Raw genomic sequence first — 20,523 nt, forward strand, 5'->3', positions numbered from 1 at the left:
TGCCCCCAAATGCCCTGACACAACCGAGAGTGGGGAGAGTCAGCTCGCTCTCTCGAAATGCTCTCACACGACCACATGCATACAACCACTCCAAGGAAAGTTCTACTCACTGCCTTCTCGTGGCATTATTATTGTTTACGAAATTGAAAGGACGAAAAGTGAATGTCCGTCGCCTTAACCCGGTTTGGTGGATACGGAAGATCTAACTAGGGAAGTTGGAAAACACCGAATCCAAACTAATGGTGTACGAGGGCTCCAGTATCCTAAAAGAACATATGGCGTATGAACCAATTGTTGGTCACCGGCTACCATGAGACTGCATCTCCTGACGTTGCTCAATTGCCTTGTGTACTAGACCTTTAAGTCAAAGGCTCCGAGTGTGGCCCCTGAAGAAAACCACTCGCTTCGGTTTGGGCACCCGGACATCACAGCCCTTACAAAAATCAAATGATTCATGTGGCGCATATCTGTTTGATGCCATTTTGTACCAATGTTTATATGTTTAAATAAATAAATAAGTACATGATTCAAAATTGCTATACTTTCTAACAAAACCTAATTCAAAAGATATTAAGATAGAATGAAGGATACACATGAAAGGGGAATATATAAAGGAATATTTATGATCTATTGAAAAACTGTGAAAAAGTTACTGCGTAAATATAACATTCCACGTGGTCCTTGAAATTCATAGTTTAACCAAGACAGTCTAAAACCTAATATGTAATACAGAGCAGTTGTCAGTCAATTCATAGCGTGTGTATTAGATTATCACTTACTGATAGATCGAATGCTATCGATCAAGTTGCAATGTGGTCACTAGTCTAGGTGACTCAGGATTGCGTGCACTATGTTGAGATTAGATGGTGGTTGGAGGTAGTCAACAGGAAACCCCAGACCCGGGTTTCGTGTTACCTGGCACTCGTCAGTAAGGTGTACCTGTAATCTTGAAAGAACTGGTGCTTCCTGACGGATTCGATCCCGTGTCACCCAGCTTCACTGTCAGAGACGTTACCACTGAGCTATCCGGGCCGTGACTGACCTTCTGTAGGACTAAGATGTAACCACAATTGATTGATCACTGGGTGGTGATCCAATTTAATTCATTGAATCATATGTCTTAAATGTTCACTTCCGAAAGACACAGAACATATGATATACGTTCTTATAAAACAACAAAAAACACTTGGAAATATAACTGAGTATTGCATTTATACCATAAAAGATGTAGATTAGTTGGATTCAAATTAATAAAGCTGGTAATACTCGTCAAATGAGTTAAATAGTTATTCAAGACGTTTCACTTTGTAATGAAACAGATTTTAATGATGGTGCTAGAACAGTATCTTTTCTGGTTAGCGTTTCTTTAGCAAGCTAGTTTTCTATGGAATGGAGTCGCTAACCCCATACCCAACCCTCCTCCTTTATCTGGGCTTCGGACCGGCAGTAGCCCCAGAGGGGTTTCAGGCGGAGCTTTGGAGGATGTAAAAACCTCTATACATCTGGGCAGCATCGTTGATGAACACCGTGAATCTGATGCACATGTGAAGGCGCGGATCAGCAAAGCAAGAGCAGCATATCTACAATTGAAGAACATCTGGAATTCAAAACAACTGTAAACCAACGCCAAAGTCAGACTTTTCAATACAAATATCAAGAACATATTACTCCAAGAAATGGAGACAGACATGAAAAGAATGAACAACAATTGGATGGAACTAGAAAGGAAGGTCCAGGACAGAGTGGGTTGGATAATGCTGGTGGGAGGCCTATGCTCCATTGGGGTAGCAGGCGTAAGTAAGTGAGGCAGCATAGTATCTTACTACATGTAATAAGTTGAAAAATCTCTATTCCAGATTGAATTTAACAAACGTTTATCAAGTTTTGGTGTTACTACTACTTTTACAAGTTAAGTAGAATCTGAAAATTTGTAAGGCTGTTGACATATGTTAACTTCAGTTTTCGTCAGCGAAATATGTTCTTAGCTTGAATTAGGGCTGCCAGAATTTGATGAAAGTTCTACAGTGGTCCTATCAACTCGTGCAAACTAATGTAAATTATTAATTCACTTGGTATTGCTTTACTTGTATCTTCCCATTGTTATTTAGGACTGAAATTGATCAGTCTCTCTTATTGGCATATGTACATACTGTGCGGACTACCTTAATATTGCCCAAAAGCACAAGCTTTATAAGCAAAAATGGATATTGGTTAGCAATGGAATCCAGGATGCGCGTTTCGTAGCCAACGGTACTGGGTTTGAGTCTCAGAGTGAACATCGACTATGAGTACAAGTATATCCAGCTGACGAGTCACAAATAAGACGAGACGCGCGTCCTGGATTTCACTGCTAGCCACTATCCATCTTTGCTTATAATGTAAATTATATTCAAGTATCACAGGCACTTTGTTGATACTACTATACTTTGAAGTATGTTGTACAGTAAGAGAAACTTGCTTAGGATGTTGATTTATTAACTGGGAATAAGGAATATCTGAAGTTTTAGAATGAAAAAAATTCACATCCTAATCAAGAATTTTGGACTTAATTCAATGGTTAATACATGAACAATTGAATGAAAAGCTTACTTGACATAACCAATCAAAATATTCTTCAGTGGACATGTCTACAATACGTGTTCGTATAAAATCAATCGCTACAGCACTTGCTGGTAAAAGAATTTCCCAAAGTGTTAAAGAACACAGGACACGAGTAAATGACATCACAGTAAATAGACTTGGTGACAACTAAAAAGAAAAAGAAACCCCACGTCAAGCTGTTAGAAAGAAAGGAATGATAGTCCAAACTGTTGACTACTCATGAATAAAGATATTTTCTTAAAGCATTAGTTCTTTAAAATATCAGATATGTTGTGCTGTTTTCGATCTTCTATAGCATTTTAATCAAAAGATAAAACAACGCTGAATAATAACATAAAAGTCACTTGGTATTGTTTACTTGAATCTTTCCATTGATGTTTAGCACTGCAATTGATCAGTTTCTCTTATCGGCGTATGTGCATACTGTGCGTATGCTTCGGTATCGCCTTAGTTCACAAGCATTTGTATGCAAAGATGGATAGTGGCTAGCAGTGGAATCCAGGACACGCGTTTCGTCCTATTTGAGACTCGTCAGCTTGATGTACACGCATCTCAGACTTTTTGATGTTCACTCTGGGACTCGAACTCAGTACCGTCCGCTTCAAACGCCATCGCGTTATGCACTTAGTTATTACTGAAGTTTAAATTCACTTGATATTATTTACTTGAATCTTCCCATTGAGTATTATGCAGTTTAGACTAATTGATTACTGAGTAATAAACAATTCTATTTTATCTACGAAGTGGTCACTGGACTATATGACTTGATATCACAATGAACTTGATCTGTTCTCAAATGGTTAGAGACAGTCGACAGAAATTTCTGAGGTTGGATTTTATGCTGACCAGTTATCATTAGAAATCCATGTTTGCAGTGTTATAGGAACTCGTACTTCCCCAAACACTTCAAAGCTATGTCATAAAGTGAATCAAACACAAACGTCAATTCTAGGTTATTCGTATCACGAGTGAACTTATTTATGACTGAGATGTTTGCATAAAACAGTTAACCATGTTACAAGTTAAACAATGAGCTCAAATGAAGTTAAATTATGTTTACCCTATTCAAAAAAATCAACAAAACAGTCGAAGAAGGTTTGAATAGACTTTTAAATGTAAAAAGGAGAGGAATCAGTTCAAAATCTGACTGTAGAATCAATCCAGAATATTTAAGTAATGACTGAAATTAAACAATACAAACCATTTGGTTTTGGATTCGGAAGAAAAGCAACAGAATGGATTTTATGGAAATTATAGATGCATAGAATTTAAATTAGGTTGAATCGAAACAGAAGAAACAGACTAAACTAATGACATGAAACCCTTCACGAAGATGAATCATTTATTATTCTACAGATAAATAAGAAAAACGTTAGACAGTTATAAAATGATTAGGGAAAATATAAATAGCCAAAGAACAAAATATTACAAAATGAAAAGAATATTTCGAATCACTGTTGAATATCTGGAAGCGTTGAACTCTTCAGCAGTGCGCATCCACGATCCTGTACACAGGACGTGGATTAAGGACCTTCGATCTCGAGCACGGAATCAAACTCTGATCCCGTAATGTCATGGATTGATTGAAGTTAGACAATAGCACTGTTGGATACCAGCCCTGTGGTCTACAGGTCAAATGTTTACACACGAGAATGAAGGTTCTTCGTTCGACTCTCGCGTTCGGAATCGTGGATGTTCACTGCTGAGGTGTCCCATACTAAAACCAAACGGCGGTCCAATGTTTCCAGATCTTTATTAGTGGTCCGACTTAAATAGATTCATCACTAAAATGAAATTCAACTATCTCCACAACCCATACAGAAAAATATTCTGAATATTAAAAATAATGGAGGATGCATTTAGGCTAATTAAACTGTTTCTTCGATTTTTTTTGAATGAATAATTTTATGTCGTTTGAGGTAGTTTGTCACTACACAGAGTTCAAAACTTACAAAGAGATAGCTCATCAGTATTTTTCGAGGTTCAATTGATTTACAGTTCATCTGACTACATTCTAACAACAACAAACTCAGAATTTTCAATACAAATGTCAACACAATTATACTGTATCGGGTGCAAACTTCAAGAACTACGAAAGTCATCATCCAAAAGATACAACTGTTTATTAACAGTTTTCTTCAGAAAATACTTCCGATCCGTTGACAATACACTATCAACAACAACCTACTGAGGGAGAGAACAAACCAGATTCCATAGGAGGGAGAAATGAGGAAGAAGTGCTGGAAGTGGATAGGACACACATTGTGGAAAGCACTCAACTGAATCACAAGTCAAGTGCTGACTTGAAACCCTTAAGGTCAAAGGAGACGAGGAAGACCGAAGAACACATTACACCGAAAAATTTAGACAGACATGAGAAGAATGAACAAAAATTGGATAGAACTAGGAAGGATGGTCGAAGACAGAGTGGGTTGAAGAATGCTGGTTGGCGACCTGTGCTACATTGGGAATAACAGGCGTAAGTATGTTTAAGTAACCTTATGGAGTGAATATAATTTAATCTAACAAGTTATTTAACGAAAGTGAATTATCTCACAGTGACTTAATATTGAAGAAAAAGTTTAAAAGATGCGCGGTACATTAACCAATTAGCTATTTGAATGATTTTAGTCAAATGAAGGTTAATAATTACATATCTATGGTTATTTTGTATAAAATTGTCAGTTTTAATAATTCATGAGTCGATCTAAGCTATACCGCCATTGCAAACATGAAAGCATTGGTTGAACGTTTCATCTTAGTATAGAACTCCTTCATAGTGCGCATCCACAATCACGCATATGGGACTCAAACATAGGACCTTCAGTTTTGTGAGCGAACACTTGACCTGTACACTACTGAACCGTCATCCAACAGTGTTAACGTCTAAATTTAATCAATCTATGATCTTGTGCAACACTTCGTCGATTGTCTAAAGTGGATGACTCTTTCCACCCGACACAGATTGGATTCCATGGTTTGTGTCTTCTCACTAGAGCTTCAAGAATTCCATCTTGAAGTCAGTCACTAATGAGCATATAATGATTATTATCAGAATGGAGATTTATGAAAAATGGTTAGAAATTGATAATTTACTTACTTGAGCATAAAATTTAAGTTTAGATAAAACGGTTATAAATTTCGGTTCAGATTTTAGATCGCATAAATCAGCCAAAATATCCAAATACCTAAATTTAGGAATAAACAATAACAATAAATTATCCGTATAGGGATTGTGGAGATTATTAAGTTTTCTGATTAAGATCATGAACGATCGATGTTAGACCATCACTGAAAACCTGATAGCATTAGACAGCCGTCTCGTCCTATTGTAGGACTTCTCAGCAGTGCACCTTCAGTCTCGCGCGTGAATGCTTAACCTCTAGACCACTGAGCCAGCTGGTACCTAACGGTGTTGATGCATAACCTCAATCAATCCACGAAATCGCACCACCATCTTTGATTGTACTAGAGTAGATACCTGTTGGAATCCCGTGAGCAAGATTGTAGATGCGCACTGCTGAAGAGTTTCACAATAAGACAAGATGACCATCTAGTGCTTTCAGGTTTTTAATAGTGGTCTAACATCAATCGAATCATGATCTCAACCAAAATAATATAAAATTTTTAAATACACTGTGTTTATAAAGAATTATCGCTAATTTGAACACCCCCTAGAGAGGTACTGACTGATTGCTATCACAAAAGGTTTTATTATCAATAGCGCAAAATATGGTATTGAAAACAATTTTTTAAACATTCAGAGTGATTACAACATAGAAAATAAATTTCAGAGAACAATCTGTTAGTAACTAATTAAGATGTAAATTCAGACAATTAATGGATAGTTGTTAAGACTCATTTTTTATAACATAACATTTGAATTATGGTGAACCCCTATTGAGCTTTAAAGATCATTGACTACATAGTTCACAGGTCGTACTGTCTTATCTAGCTTAAAATGGCCATTTCCCTCTATGAACTATAGTTGATCTCTCACGTCTATCATTTGACGTTATAAAGTAATGATGTAGGATCCGCAGTAGTTCTCAGTAGCAGTTATGTAAAAAGTGCTTATATATAATGATATATATTTTATGCTAACGGCTAGAAGATAAAGAACCTCGAACGAAGTTTCTGAGTTCGAATCCTGCGTGCAGGATCGTGGATATGCACTACTGAAGAGTCTTATAATAAAATAAACAAAAAATATTTATTCTTACTTTGATTGACAGAACTTAACAACTCACAGAAACTAACGTACCATTAGTCAATTTTCTTGCTACTAGTATTTCACCACAGATGTCTAAGAAATATTGCTGGCGTCTGCTGGGATCACCGATTAAGTAATAGTGAGGTTAGACGTAGGGTATTAGGGAATGATGGTAAATTAGTTGAAGAGGTTGGGAATCTTCATCGATTGAGATGGTTGGGCCACGTGTTACGTATGCCTGAACACCGATTACCACGACGTGCAATGCTAACCGGTATTGAAGATGGTTGGAAGAAAGTTAGGGGCGGCCAAACCAAAACGTGGCATCAGTCATTGAAGTTACTAACTTCTAGTCTGACCCATGTTGGTAGATGCAGACTACTTGATTGGGATCCACCTGACTATCGTAACCAATGGTTGGAGACTGTGGGTGACATGGCTCAGAATCGATCACAATGGTGTAAGTGTATATACTCTCTGTATTCCTTTAAACTACGAGATTAAAATCGCTTCATATTTTTCTTTCTACGAACTAATTCTTTATTCTTGTACCATGTCCTTATATGCAAACTTTCCTTTATATATTACCACCTCTGAATTAACTAATTTTATGAATTTGGTCTTCATCTTGGTGTGTTAATGAGGTATGGGAACTTGGATCGATGCACACATGTGTCTGGTTTTACGTTGTAGCTGACTGACTGACTGACTGAGTCGATTTTCTTACCTCTAAATTAAATTTTTATCTAATTATCATGTGAGAAATAAGATTTCAAACTATTCAAGCAAGAAAGCTAATCAGAAGAAAATATCTCATCATACACTAATTCTATCATAAGTCTTGATCTCGTCCGATATGATCCTATGTACTTGCAGTTTGCATGTATCTTATATGTATATTAAAAGCAATATGTGAAGTTCAAAATAATGTAAATAGAGTAATCAAACCGTCATATCTAAAGTCAGTGAACTGCGAGAAACTAATGTAAAGAAACTTATAGTTAACCTATTTAAAGCCATGACTATTCTTTATTTCTCCCCTCCCCCCTCTGTTTAGATCTTCAGCATGTGATTTCTTTTGGATTATTTGAGTCCTACCAAAAGTATGTACTACATGCTTAGTTTAGTATTAACTCAGTAAGTTTAATTCACATGGTGTTGTTTGCTTGTATCTTCCCATTGTTATCTAGGACTGTAATTGACCAGCCTCTTGTTAGCATATGTGCATCCTGTGTGGACTGCCTTGATATTGCCTAAAGTCACAAGCCTTATAAGCAAAGATGGATAATGGCAGCGGAATCCACGACGTGTGTTTCGTCCTAATTGGGACTCGTCAGCTGGATGTACTTTCATCTCAGATTTGATTTTCACTCTGAGACTCGAACACAGTATCAAGTGGCTAACAGGACTCAATAGCTAAGTGGATATCGCGATTACATTTGAAGCGAACGGTGCTGAGTTCGAGTTACAGAGTGAACATCAACTTTGAACTGCAGGTACATCCGACTGACGAGTCTCAAACAGGACAAAACGCGTGTCCTGGATTCCATTGCTAACCACTATCTGTCTTTGCTTATTCAGTAAGTTTAATTTCCTAATGATAGAAAAATATTAGAAGTTGGAATATTTTCTATTTTGCAATGAAAAAAATAAACAAACAAACAAACGGATACATGAAACTAGGAATGAATAAAATGGATCAATTACGGGAAATGGCACAGATCACAAGTTATCCAATATCAAAATACCAGATCAATTAATGATCAATAATAATAACCCCAAATTGATCTAAAATAATTCATATCAAAATATAATTTTAGTTACCATGGTGCTAATTCATTTTTTTGATTCGATTTTTTAACCAATTCACCAGTTGCTTTATTATAAAGAGCCATTCTACGCATACATTGCATAGCTATATGTGTATAACGATTAGTAGGAATATTATGATATTTAGTCAAGCATATTTCTGGTTTTATTCTATAAGAAGAGAAAAAAAAGTTCAACACTTAGTAGACTATTACTGGCAAATTTTATTTCCCAACTTTATTGCTTACAGCTAACGAAACAATGATTCAATAAATGATAATGATGTATTACGGCGAAAATCAACTCAATTCCTTTCTCTAAACGTTCTAAACTTTTTAGGTGTGGGTTCGAATCCCACTCGTGACACTACATTTACAGTCCCCGGAGAGTGGGGAGAGTAAGCTCAGTCTCTCGAAATGCTCCCACACAACCACATGCATACAACCACTCCAAGGGAAGTTCTACTCACTCCCTTCTCGTGACATTATTATTGTTTACGAAATTGAAAGGACGAAAAGAGAATATCCGTCACTTTAACCGAGTTGGTGGATACGGAGGATCTACTTAGGGAAGTTGGAAAACACCGAATCCAAACTAATGGTGTACGAGGGCTCCAGTATCCTGAAGGAACAAATGTCGTATGAACCAATTGTTGGTGACCGGCTACCATGTGACTGTATATCCTGACGTTGCTCAACTGCCTTGTGGACTAGACATTTAAGTCAGAGGCTCCGGGTGAGGTCCCCTGAGAAAGTCACCTGCTTCGGTTTGGGCACTCGGACATCACAGCCCTTACAAAAATCGAATGACTTGTGTGGCGCATATCTGTTTGATGCCATTTTGTACCAATGTTTATGTGTTTAAATAAATAAATGAAGATAAAATTAGTATGAAGTTAGGAAAAAATCGTTTATCATTAAAATGATCCACCCCTAAGAATTTAGAGGAAGATAATCACTAATATGCTACAAATATAGTGTAGTTCTACTATATGGAGCTGAAACTTGTAGAACTACAACAATCATCATCAAAAAGGTATAAGTATTTATAAACAATTGCTTACACACGATACTCAATGGTCGATGGCCGGATATCATCAACATTCACGTTTCTATGAAAGCAATGATTTGATCTACAACCATTTGCTCACTATGAAAATATCATTCTCTGTATAACCCTTATAAATAATCTAATTTGAATCATGAAATAAAGATTGATTGAAGTTAAACTTCAACACCGTTGTATGCCTGCTCATTGGTCTACAGGTTAAGCAGTCGCGCACGAGACCGATAGGTCCCGATTTTGAATCTCAGAGTGGGATCGTGAATGTGCACTGCTGAGAAATCCCATACTAGGACAAGACGGACGTCCAGTGCTTCCAGGTTTTAAATGATGGTCTAGCTTTAATTGACTCATGAATTTAACTATTAAATATAAATTTATCTTACAGTTTACGTACAATAAACTTAGTAAAACTTACTGTTTCATAAATTCCAAACGATCTTGCAATTTAATAGCGTTCTCATCAGTCATTATTGATAATTGTTTGCGTATGTTATTCACTAAATTTATTAACTTATGACTGGAAAACTCTTTAGGAACTTCATTCACGTGACCTTTCACTGGCCTGTAATAGAAATTATAATCTCAATAACAGTAATTTCAATTCAGATAAATATGGATGCCCACAGTTGAAACCACAAGTCGATCTAAGATAGGTCACCATTAAGAACCTGTAAGCGTAGATAAGCCATTTCTTCCTGATATGGGATTCCTCATTAGTGTACATCCGTAACCTCACACGCGGGAATCGAACTCAGGATCTTCGGTCTTGTGCATGAATACCTGACCTCTAGACACTGAGGTAGCATCCAACAGTGTTAATAGTTAACTTTAATCAATCAATGATATTGCTCAACCCTTCGTCCATTGTTTTCGGCGAGTAACTGCCTCATATCTGATACAGATTGAACTCCACTGGTCACGATCAATGCTTCCAGGTTTTCAATGATGATCTAGCTTAGATTGACTCATGATTTCAACTGTGAAAATACTACAATCTCCTCAAATCCCCATACAAAAAAATGTAAACGACGAAACGTTTTTCATAACATTCAGTTAGTTAACTCTGCTTTAATAGAAAACTTAGGTATATTTGTTGATAAAACGTTGAATGACTATCATCTACCATACGTCAGGGTCGAAATACAGTGCAGTTTACGACTGTCACTCTTAAAGGATATTCTTCTCTAAAACTGGATGAAATCATCAAATAACTAGCAAAGTATTCAGCTTTTCATATGAAAACATCGATGAGAATCGATCGATTATTCACTTTTATCATTCTTGTTTGAATATTCAATTACACTAAGTGCTTTTTGCCGCCTTACTGTTCTAAAAACCAACAATCAATTTATTTCACTTGGTATTGTTTACTTGAATCTTCCCATTGATGTTTAGCACTGCAACTGATCAGTCTCTTGTTGCCATATATGAATACTGTGCATATTGCCTTAATTCACATGTATTCTAAGTAAAGATGCATAATGGCTCGAGTCCAAGTGTGAACATCAACACTGGGATGCAACTACATCCAACTGACGAGACCCGAATAGAACGAAACACGCGTTTTGTATTCCATTGTTAGCCATCAACCATCTTTGCATAGAATCAATTTATATTTAAATAAAATTATATATGAATTTTATCTATCTAAAAAGTTCATGAACCTAGATACTTTCTAGTCTTTGTCGACCTTCTCAAGAATTAGAAAACCCCCTACTCTTTAACAACTCCACCTGGAGCCCCTCTGGGGCTACGTCCGGTCTAAAGCCCGAATAAAGGAGGAAGGTTGGGCATGGGGTTAGCGACCATATCCCGTATAAAACTAACTCGCTAAAAAAACACTAACCTACTCACTGACAAAAAAAAGAAAGACCAATACCCGTTAATACATGTTCTCATCTTATCCTCAAAATGAAACAAAAAATCAATAATAAGAATATAGAACAATAAAAAGTACTTTTTTTCAACAGTTTTTTTTGTTAGTTGACCTCTTGTTGTTAATCTCAATTCTGATTCTTTCAAACTTTCTTTATCCATTTCAACTTCAATCTGATGCTAAATTATGTAATTGATAATAATTCAATTAAAGATTTATAAAATAAGTAATTACATGGAATATAAATAATTATATTAAAGGATTATGAGGTTTATCATTGTTATGCTAATGAGGTGTGACAACTTGAACCGATGTATATATGTGCTTGAGCCTACGTTGTAGCTGATTGACTGACTCAATGACGTGATTCAAAGATGTGACATAGTAATTCACTGACGACAATGATGGATGTGTTACTCAACTTCGTGGATTAGTTGAAGTCAGACATTAACACCACTGAATGTCGGCTCAGTGGTGTGGAGGTTAAGAGTTCGCGCGTGAAATTGGTAGGTCCCGGGTTCGAGTCCTGCAGGGCGGGATCGTGGGTGAACACTGCACTAGAGATGTCCCACAATAAGATGAAACGGCCGTCCAGTGCTTCCAGGTTTTCTATGGTGATCTAGTTTCAATTGACTCATGATATCAACCATTAAAATTACTATAATATCCACGAAACCTCTTCTGATACAAAATAAATGTTTACAAAACAACTACATGAAATATAAATAACTATATTAAAGGATTATAGGGTTCATCTTTCTATGCTAATGAGGTATGACAACTTGAAATAATGCATATATGTGCCTGATCCTACGTTGTAGCTGACTGACTGAGGTGGTTCAACGATACTTATTGTTGGAGAATTTAAAATTACACATATTTTTTTTTGAAAATCAGGATTTAGACTTCGAATCTTCAAAAAAAGGGGAAGTGTTATATTTTAGTGAAGATTAAATTATAGGTAACTTCCTATTGTATAACTGTTCAGTAACTAGATTAGGTATATCTATATTCCTCTTATTATAAGCTTCCAGGGTGAGACTATAATATATGGACGAACTTTGAGTGACGCTCACGTGACTTTGAGAGTGTCTATCAAATTACTAGGGCTAAATAAGGGTTATAAACCAGTGTAAGGAATTCAGATTATGATTTACTGTTGATGGTTAAGGTTAGGAATTAGATTTAGGGTTTTCATCACGAACTGACATAAGCTAAATTGCCAAAAGTCTATTTATCCAAATGGATGAGTGAGTTTCGCGCCAAAATCTAAGACCTGTTATCCTCAGTCTGATTGGCTCGTCCATAAATTGTAGTCTGGCTGCTTCCATTTGATCTATCGACTACTATTATACGATTTATCATGCCCAGTTTATTGATTACAGTCTCACATATTCACAACCAGTTATTTGGCTTGATCTGCTATAGATGTTATTTCCTATTTTATACTGTGATGTGGTCTATTAAGATGGCAGATAAACCAAGTATGTTTGAAATAATTGATTCGCATGATGGAAGCTGTTATTAGCGTTCTAGACTCAACTGGACAGGCTAGGTGAACAAATGACCAATAAGGACGGTAGTCTGCTCATACCACTCGAACGTCATTGGTTTTGGCATAGTACTAAGATTGTATAAGTCGTATTTGGATTGGCGAATAAATTTTATCTTGTCAATACATTTTCGTAGGTTTTATTGTAGGGACTAAATGTTTCAATGTTTCAGTGATTTGATCACATTTTAATTTAATGGTTGATTAAGGAAGCTATTTGTACGCTTTATATGTATAGAAAGATAATACTTCTTGCTATGAACTAGATTCTTTAGTTCATTAATTTATAAGAGATTTTATGATAGTCATATATTTAGCGATCTTCAATCTGCCTTCATTGAAAGAACAATATCTAGTATCAACATAAGTTAAAAGAATTTTTCTAGTATGTTGGTTAACATGATCCTCACTACATCTAACCATAATGATCAACCAATCTATGATGAACTGATTCAACAAGCCTGTACATATAAATTTAAAGCATAATTCATGATTAGTAGTATAGGTATTAACTCCGCTTGGAGTCCCTCTAGGGGTACTGCCGATTTCAAGCCCGGTTAAAGGAGGAAGGTTGGGCATGAGTTTAGTGACCCCATCCCATAGAAAACTAACTCGCTAAAACAACGCTAACCAGGAAAAAATAATAATAATTCAGTATAGGTATTGTCTAAACAACTCTTAAAGGATATTTACTTCAACTTACTGCAAGTTCACTAAGGGTTTCTTTTGACATTTTATGAATTTCATTTATACAATTTACCCATTGACTAAATGAGTTAAAATGAAAAGAAATATTTATAAAAAATGAAAGGAGGGATGAATAACTATTCAATAGATTAATTCATAATATATGGATAAATATTGTGGTGTATGCTACTGATATCGACAGATATAAGTAGTATACATCATCAGTCAAAAGTGAAATAGCTGGCGGCAGAAAGTTAAGAAGATCGAAGGAAAGATAACGAGAATAGAGAATGATTAGTGTAGAAACGAAAGAACAATGAAGTCTGAAACGATTGATTAACATTTTGCAAATGAAGTATTCACTGTATGGTTCTCTAATTTGTGTGTTCAATTACATTCGATTGCCTTGAATTGTGTGTTCTAGTACACTACGATACCATCCAGTTGCTTAATCAACACCAAAATTCGTAATAAAACGTTAGAAATGTGAAATTAAACACATAGAACCCCACTTTATGTTGTACCATACTATTGGTGGCATTAAACATGATCCTTTAATTTCCTAATTATATATTGTATCAACCATCTGTGATTATTTCCAGCAGTGTTTAAGAAATTCATTGTGCATTGGTTGTTTAAATCTTCCTAATAATGTTTAAGAACTCCACCTGAAGCCTCTTCGAGGGCTACTGCCGGTCCCAAGCCCGGATAAAGGAAGAGGGTTGGGCATGGGGTTGGCGACCTTATTCCGTGGAAAACTCACTCGCTAAAAAAACGCTAACCAGAATAAATTATTCAAACGAAATTATGAATGATGTTTAGGACTGCAATAGATCAGTCTCTTATTGACGTATTTGCATTCTGTGCAGATTACTTCAATATTACCATTAGATCGCAAGGATTATAAGTAATGATGGATGGTGGCAAGAAGTGGAATCCAGGAAGCGCGTCTCGTCCTGTCAGGTATTTGTCAACTGGATGTACCTGCTTCCTAAATTTTATGTTCATTCAGTTGACGAGTCCAAAATAGGACGAAATACATGTCCTAGATTCCAATTTAAGTCAGCATCCATCTCTGCTTGTAGTGTTTAAGAAATTTTATAATCTAATAGAAAGACGTTTTCACTGAGTTCGTAGATGATGATGCATAAGTAATTTTGCTTAATCTATTGATAATCAACGTTTCTACGTTTCCTATATATGTATGGAATCTAATTAACTCAAATTACTTTAGCAAAATTGACAAAAATGATTGAATATGACCAAACTGAGTTGTGAAACGATGAAAATATCTGACTTTCAAGCAGTTCGTGAACAGCACTGACAGTTTAATCTTTGTAGTTCGTTTTTATCTTGTGAAATCCAGAGCAGCTTCTTCAAATTTCATCTACTTATGATACCGTCTTGGATTAATTTAGTCACTCGCCGTCACACTAACTATACAATGACACACGTTATCCTTCTTTATTTTTAAGTCAGTCAAAATCTGTCAACAGTCAGTGCCAGTCATTGCTTTCATGTCTGCATTAGATTCTCTTTGTTCGTCGATAGTGTTGCCCAGATACATGAAAATTTCCACATCTTCCAGAACTTGTTCACCAAGTGTGATTGAATTGGTGTTCTCCGTGTTGTATTTGAAGATCTTGGTCTTTCCCTTTTTATGTTGAGGCCTACTGATACAGAGGCTTCTGCTACACTGACTGGCTTCCTCTGCACCTGCGTCTGTAAGCTGTCCTCTATGGACAACTCCTGAGGTGATTTAGTCATTAAGTGTCTAAAACCTTCATAGAACACTGATCTTCCTTCTTCTCACCTTATTTCATTAAAAGTATCTCTTGTTTTTATTAAAACCGTCTTCATCCTTTTATGAGACCGAATAAAAAAATGATACCACCATGGCATTGTCTATCCTAATTGTAATTCATCAATTTCAAAACTCTTATCAAATTTTGTTCACTACTTTACAAGCAAAGATGGATAGTGGTTAGCAGTGGAATCCAGGACACGAGTTTGGACCTATTTGTCACTCGTCAGCTTGATGTATTTGCATTTCAGAGTTGATGTTTACTCTGAGACTCGAGCCCAGTATCACTCACTTCAAACAACATCGCGTTATTCCCTTAGCTACTACTGAGTTCTTATAGCTTGTGCAATGGGGTGAAGTTTAAAATTCACTTGGTATTGTTTTACTTGTATCTTCTGATTGTTATTTAGGACTGCAATTGAGCAGTCTCCTGTCGGCCTATGTGCACCCTGTTTGGATTGCCTCGAGATTACATGAATTTACAGGCACAAAAGGCAAAGATGGATAGTGGTTAGCAGTGGAATTCAGGACACGCGTTTCGTCCTATTTGAGACTCGTCAGCTTGATGTAATTGTATCTCATTTTATATACAGTCAATATGAAAAATGGAAACATGAAAAAAAACGATCCAAACAAACTTTTTATTTTTTTTAACAGAATTTGCACTTTTTAAAAATTGCACACATTTTCGATTAGATATTGATGTATTATTATTATCGATTTTATTAAGATTTTGATTGATTTTATTTTGATTATTTGGATGTAAATCAATCAAATCATTTGTTGATATTAATTGATCTGATTGATTAATTATTGATGATACATTGAAATTCTCTTCTAATAATGAAGGTTGATCAGATAATTGTTCAGTAGTATCTATGACAATCAATGAAAACAATAAATAATATATCAATCAACTAAAGGAAAAAAAATGACAAGATTATAATTTATGGATGAAACAATCAGATATAAGATAGTTACTTAAGCCTGTGACTACCAATGGAGCATAGGTCGCCGACCAGCATTCTTTAGCCCACTCTGTTCTGGGGATTCCTTTCTAGTTCTATCCAAATTTTGTTCATTCTCTTCATGTCTGTCTAAATTTATCGGTGTCATGTGTTCTTTGGTCTTCCTCGTCTCCTTTGAAAATGAGGATTCCAAGTCAGCGCTTGACTTGTGATTCAGTTGAGTGCTTTCCACAATGTTTGTCCTATCCACTTCCAGCACTTCTTCCTGACTTCTTCTTCCTCTGGAATCTGGTTTGTTCTCTCCTACAGTGGGTTGTTGTTGATAGTGTATTGTCAACGGATCGGAAGTATTTTGCGAAGATAGCGGTTATTAAACGGTTGTATGTTCTGGACGATGACTTTCGTAGTTCTTAAAGTTTCCACCTCATACAGTATAACTGTGTTGATATTTGTATTGAAAATTCTGAGTTTGGTGTTGGTTGACAGTAGATAAAAGATAACGAAACATGAATTTTGGAGCGAAATTCATTCATACATTTGGCATTATACTTGATATCAGTTCGTGATGGAAACCCTACATCTAACTTTTAACCTCAACCATCAACCACAAATCATAATTCTCACTGTTTTATAACCCTCATTTAGTCCTGATTAGTAGGTGTCCATTCACAAGGTCACTTCAGTGTCGCTCAAAGATCGTTCATAAATTATAGTCTTAATGTTATTTTATATTTCCCTCTCACTCTGAAGAATTTTCTTATAAATTCGGGGATTAATGAATAAGGACTGGAAACCCTAATTACTAAACCGGTCTTTCAAACAGAAAACGATAGGATTTAGGTTTAAACTCTTATATCAGCAAAATCCAAACTATATATTTATGTATGTGGCTCTAAGTATAAAGCATCTGCTATATCTTGTGACCTTGTGCCCCTACCAATATATGACGTTATGATACCGCCACCGGACCAATGACACATAAATCCATACGAGCAGTCTAAAGTCCTTATCGGTCCTTTTCTCTGCCTAGCCTTGCCTGTTAGAGTCCCAGAACACCAATCCCAGCCTCTGCGATATGAATAATGTATTACAAACCAAACAGACCACATCGTACCATAAAATAACATTCGTACAAGATTTAGTCAAAAGCGGCTGTGAATGTGGACGATAATAATTGATAGACTGGGCATAAATCATGAACGGTTAATCGCATTATAATAATCTATGGGTCAAAACAAAGCTTGTAATAAGAAAAACACGAATATACATGGTTTTTTTCTAGTTAACGTTTTTTAGAGAATTAGTTTTCTACAGGATGGGGTCACAAACCCCACGCTCAACCCACCTCCTTTATACGGGCTTAGGACTGGCAGTAGCCCAGGGGGGTTCCGGGTCGAGTTTACATGGTTTAGTTACTTAGCAATTATACAATAAAAATATATGTATAGGATTGGTCCATAAATAGATCCTAACAGTTATCATTCAATATTCTCATCGGGATGTAACAGTAAATTTGATAACTAAAAGCTATCATGAACATGCACCATCAGTCAGTCCGTCAGCTACAACGTAGGACCAGGCACATATATGCATCGATCCAACTTACCATACCTCATTACCACAACAACATGACACACCGGATTCACAAAAGTAGTTAATTCAATGGTGGTAATATATAAAAGAATGATTGCATATAAGAATATGATACATGAAGAAAGAATTAGTTTATAGAAAGAAAGATATGAAGCGATTTCAATCTCGTAGTTTAAGGGAAGACAGAGAGTGTATACACCGACGCCATTGTGATCGATCGATTCTGAGCCATGTCACCAAGAGTCTGCAACCACTGGTTACGATAGTCATGTGGACCCCAATCAAGTAGTCTGCATCTGCCAACATGGCTCAGAGTAGAAGTTCGTGACTTCGATGACTGATGCCACGTTTTGGTTTGGCCACTTCTAACTTTCTACTAACCATCCCCTACACCAGTCAGCATTACGCTTCGTGCATCATAGTTTCCTGTAGATTGACGATGAATGAAATGGTTTAATTTTCTAAACTAGGTTCATAGAGATAAATAGTTTTAATCATTTAAATATTATTATCAAATTCAAACTGTTCACATTGACTATAATGAAGAAGTTCTTGGCAAGTGTTATAGCCTAAAGCCGCCAATCAGAAGCAGCGAATTATCGATCGGACCAAGGACGCGTAAAACACGTGCGAGCAGACTAGAGTCCTGACTGGTCCTGCTTTCCGTCTAGCCCAGCCAGTTAAATTCAGAACACCAGTTTCAGCATATGTAATATGAATCCTTATATTTCAAACTTACTGAGTTTATATACCAATCAAACAGACCACATCGTACGATCAAATAGGAAACAACATTTGTACAAGAATTAGTCAAATGTGGCTGTGAATGTGGGAGGCAGTGACTAATAGACAGGGCATAATTCAAGAATGGTAAGTGGTATAATAATAGTTCATAAGTCAAAATAAAGTTTATAATAAGAGGAATATGAATATGAATAGTTTGGTTACCTAACGGTGATACGATAAAAGTATACGTTTAGTATTGGTCCATAAAAGGATCCCAAAGTTACCATTCATTATGCTTTTTGGGAACTAACAGCAAGTAAGCCAAGTGTTTAATTACTTTTATTAATTCATTGTAATTTATTTGACTTACCAAATTTGGACACTTTATTGATTGATTGTAATTTCATAATTGATGATGAAGGTGTTGGACATCTTTGTTCCAATGATAATGTACCAGATTGTAAAGAATTCAAACTATTCGTTGAATCAATCTATCATAAATTATTAAAAGTATTAATCTAATAATAAACATTATATTAGGAGAATTTAACTAAGGCATAATTATTGTTACTTCAATCTATAATTAATGGTTTGAGAAACAACTCTATACCTCAGTACAATGGAAGATAGTTGCTCGATTTCGTGGATTGGTTGAGGTAAGACAATAACATTGTTGTAAGCCAACTCAGTAGTCTAGTGGCTAAGCGTTTGCGCGCGAGATCGAACGCCTTGGATGTGATTGAGGATTATTGAAGATTGAATTGAAGATCAAATCATGAGTACCTTCTGAGATCTATTAATGGGCTAATAATACGTACATATATATTCCTATTGTATAACTGTTCAGTAACTAGATTGTGTATATCTATATTCCTCTTATTATAAGCTTCATTTTGATCTATAGATTATTATGATACAATTTACTGTTCTTAAGTTATGTTCAGTTTATTGACTACTGCCTCCCACGTTCACAGTCACTTTTTGGCTTTATTGTGTACAAATGTTATTTCCTATTTTATGGTGCGTTGTGGTCTGTTTGATTGACATGTAAACCCAGTATGCCTGAAATAAATGATTCGCATCGCATAGTGGAAGCTAGTATTTGGTGTTGTAGACGCAACTGGATAGGCTAGGTGAGCAAAGGACCAATAAGTACGGTAGGCTGATCATACCAGTCGAACGTCATTGGTTTTGGCATGGGTCGTATTTCGATTAGCGAATAAATTACGTGATAACTAGCCAGTCTTAAAGTCACAACACTTGGTTCGAATCCCACGGAAGGGATCATGGATACGTACTAGTCAAGAGTTTCAGAATAGGACGAAACGGCCATCAAATGCTTCAAGTTATTCAATGGTGGTTTAACATCAATCGATTCATGATCTCAATCAAAATATATAATAAGATATATATTTTTTTCATTAAGCTTGTTTGAACTAACTTGCTGATTTTGATATTTAGTCTTTGCTTGTTTATACGTTGTATCATAAACAAAATCATGCCAAATTTGATCAGGTTGATTTTGTTGTTCACATACTTTTCCTAATTCTATTGATGAATCACTGGAATTGGTTCATTAAAGTAAGAAAAAGTATAAAATTATAAGTAATTTAATAATGAGTACGTTAA

At 35.8% G+C, this 20,523-nt stretch overlaps 1 protein-coding gene across 3 annotated transcripts in view; it reads right to left on the reverse strand.

The window, feature by feature from the left end:
• The window catches only part of CCDC60_1 (coiled-coil domain containing 60), a 43,071-nt gene that overhangs the window by 471 nt on the left and 22,077 nt on the right, over positions 1 to 20,523 (reverse strand). For 2 of the 3 annotated variants that reach the window (XM_051217643.1, XM_051217645.1), the window contains 9 exons: positions 20,336 to 20,456; positions 19,265 to 19,385; positions 16,246 to 16,483; positions 13,820 to 13,883; positions 11,646 to 11,743; positions 10,104 to 10,250; positions 8,639 to 8,794; positions 5,702 to 5,789; positions 2,590 to 2,748 (listed from right to left, as the gene is read on the reverse strand). In XM_051217643.1, coding sequence (XP_051065061.1) covers positions 2,590 to 2,748; positions 5,702 to 5,789; positions 8,639 to 8,794; positions 10,104 to 10,250; positions 11,646 to 11,743; positions 13,820 to 13,883; positions 16,246 to 16,483; positions 19,265 to 19,385; positions 20,336 to 20,456 — 1,192 coding nt within the window. Of the gene's footprint in view, positions 1 to 2,589; positions 2,749 to 5,701; positions 5,790 to 8,638; positions 8,795 to 10,103; positions 10,251 to 11,645; positions 11,744 to 13,819; positions 13,884 to 15,085; positions 16,484 to 19,264; positions 19,386 to 20,335; positions 20,457 to 20,523 lie in introns of those variants that run through there. The other variant, XM_051217644.1, reaches the window with a different exon arrangement.

This window comes from Schistosoma haematobium, chromosome 5 (genome assembly GCF_000699445.3).
Source record: "Schistosoma haematobium chromosome 5, whole genome shotgun sequence".
Taxonomy (NCBI): domain Eukaryota; kingdom Metazoa; phylum Platyhelminthes; class Trematoda; order Strigeidida; family Schistosomatidae; genus Schistosoma; species Schistosoma haematobium.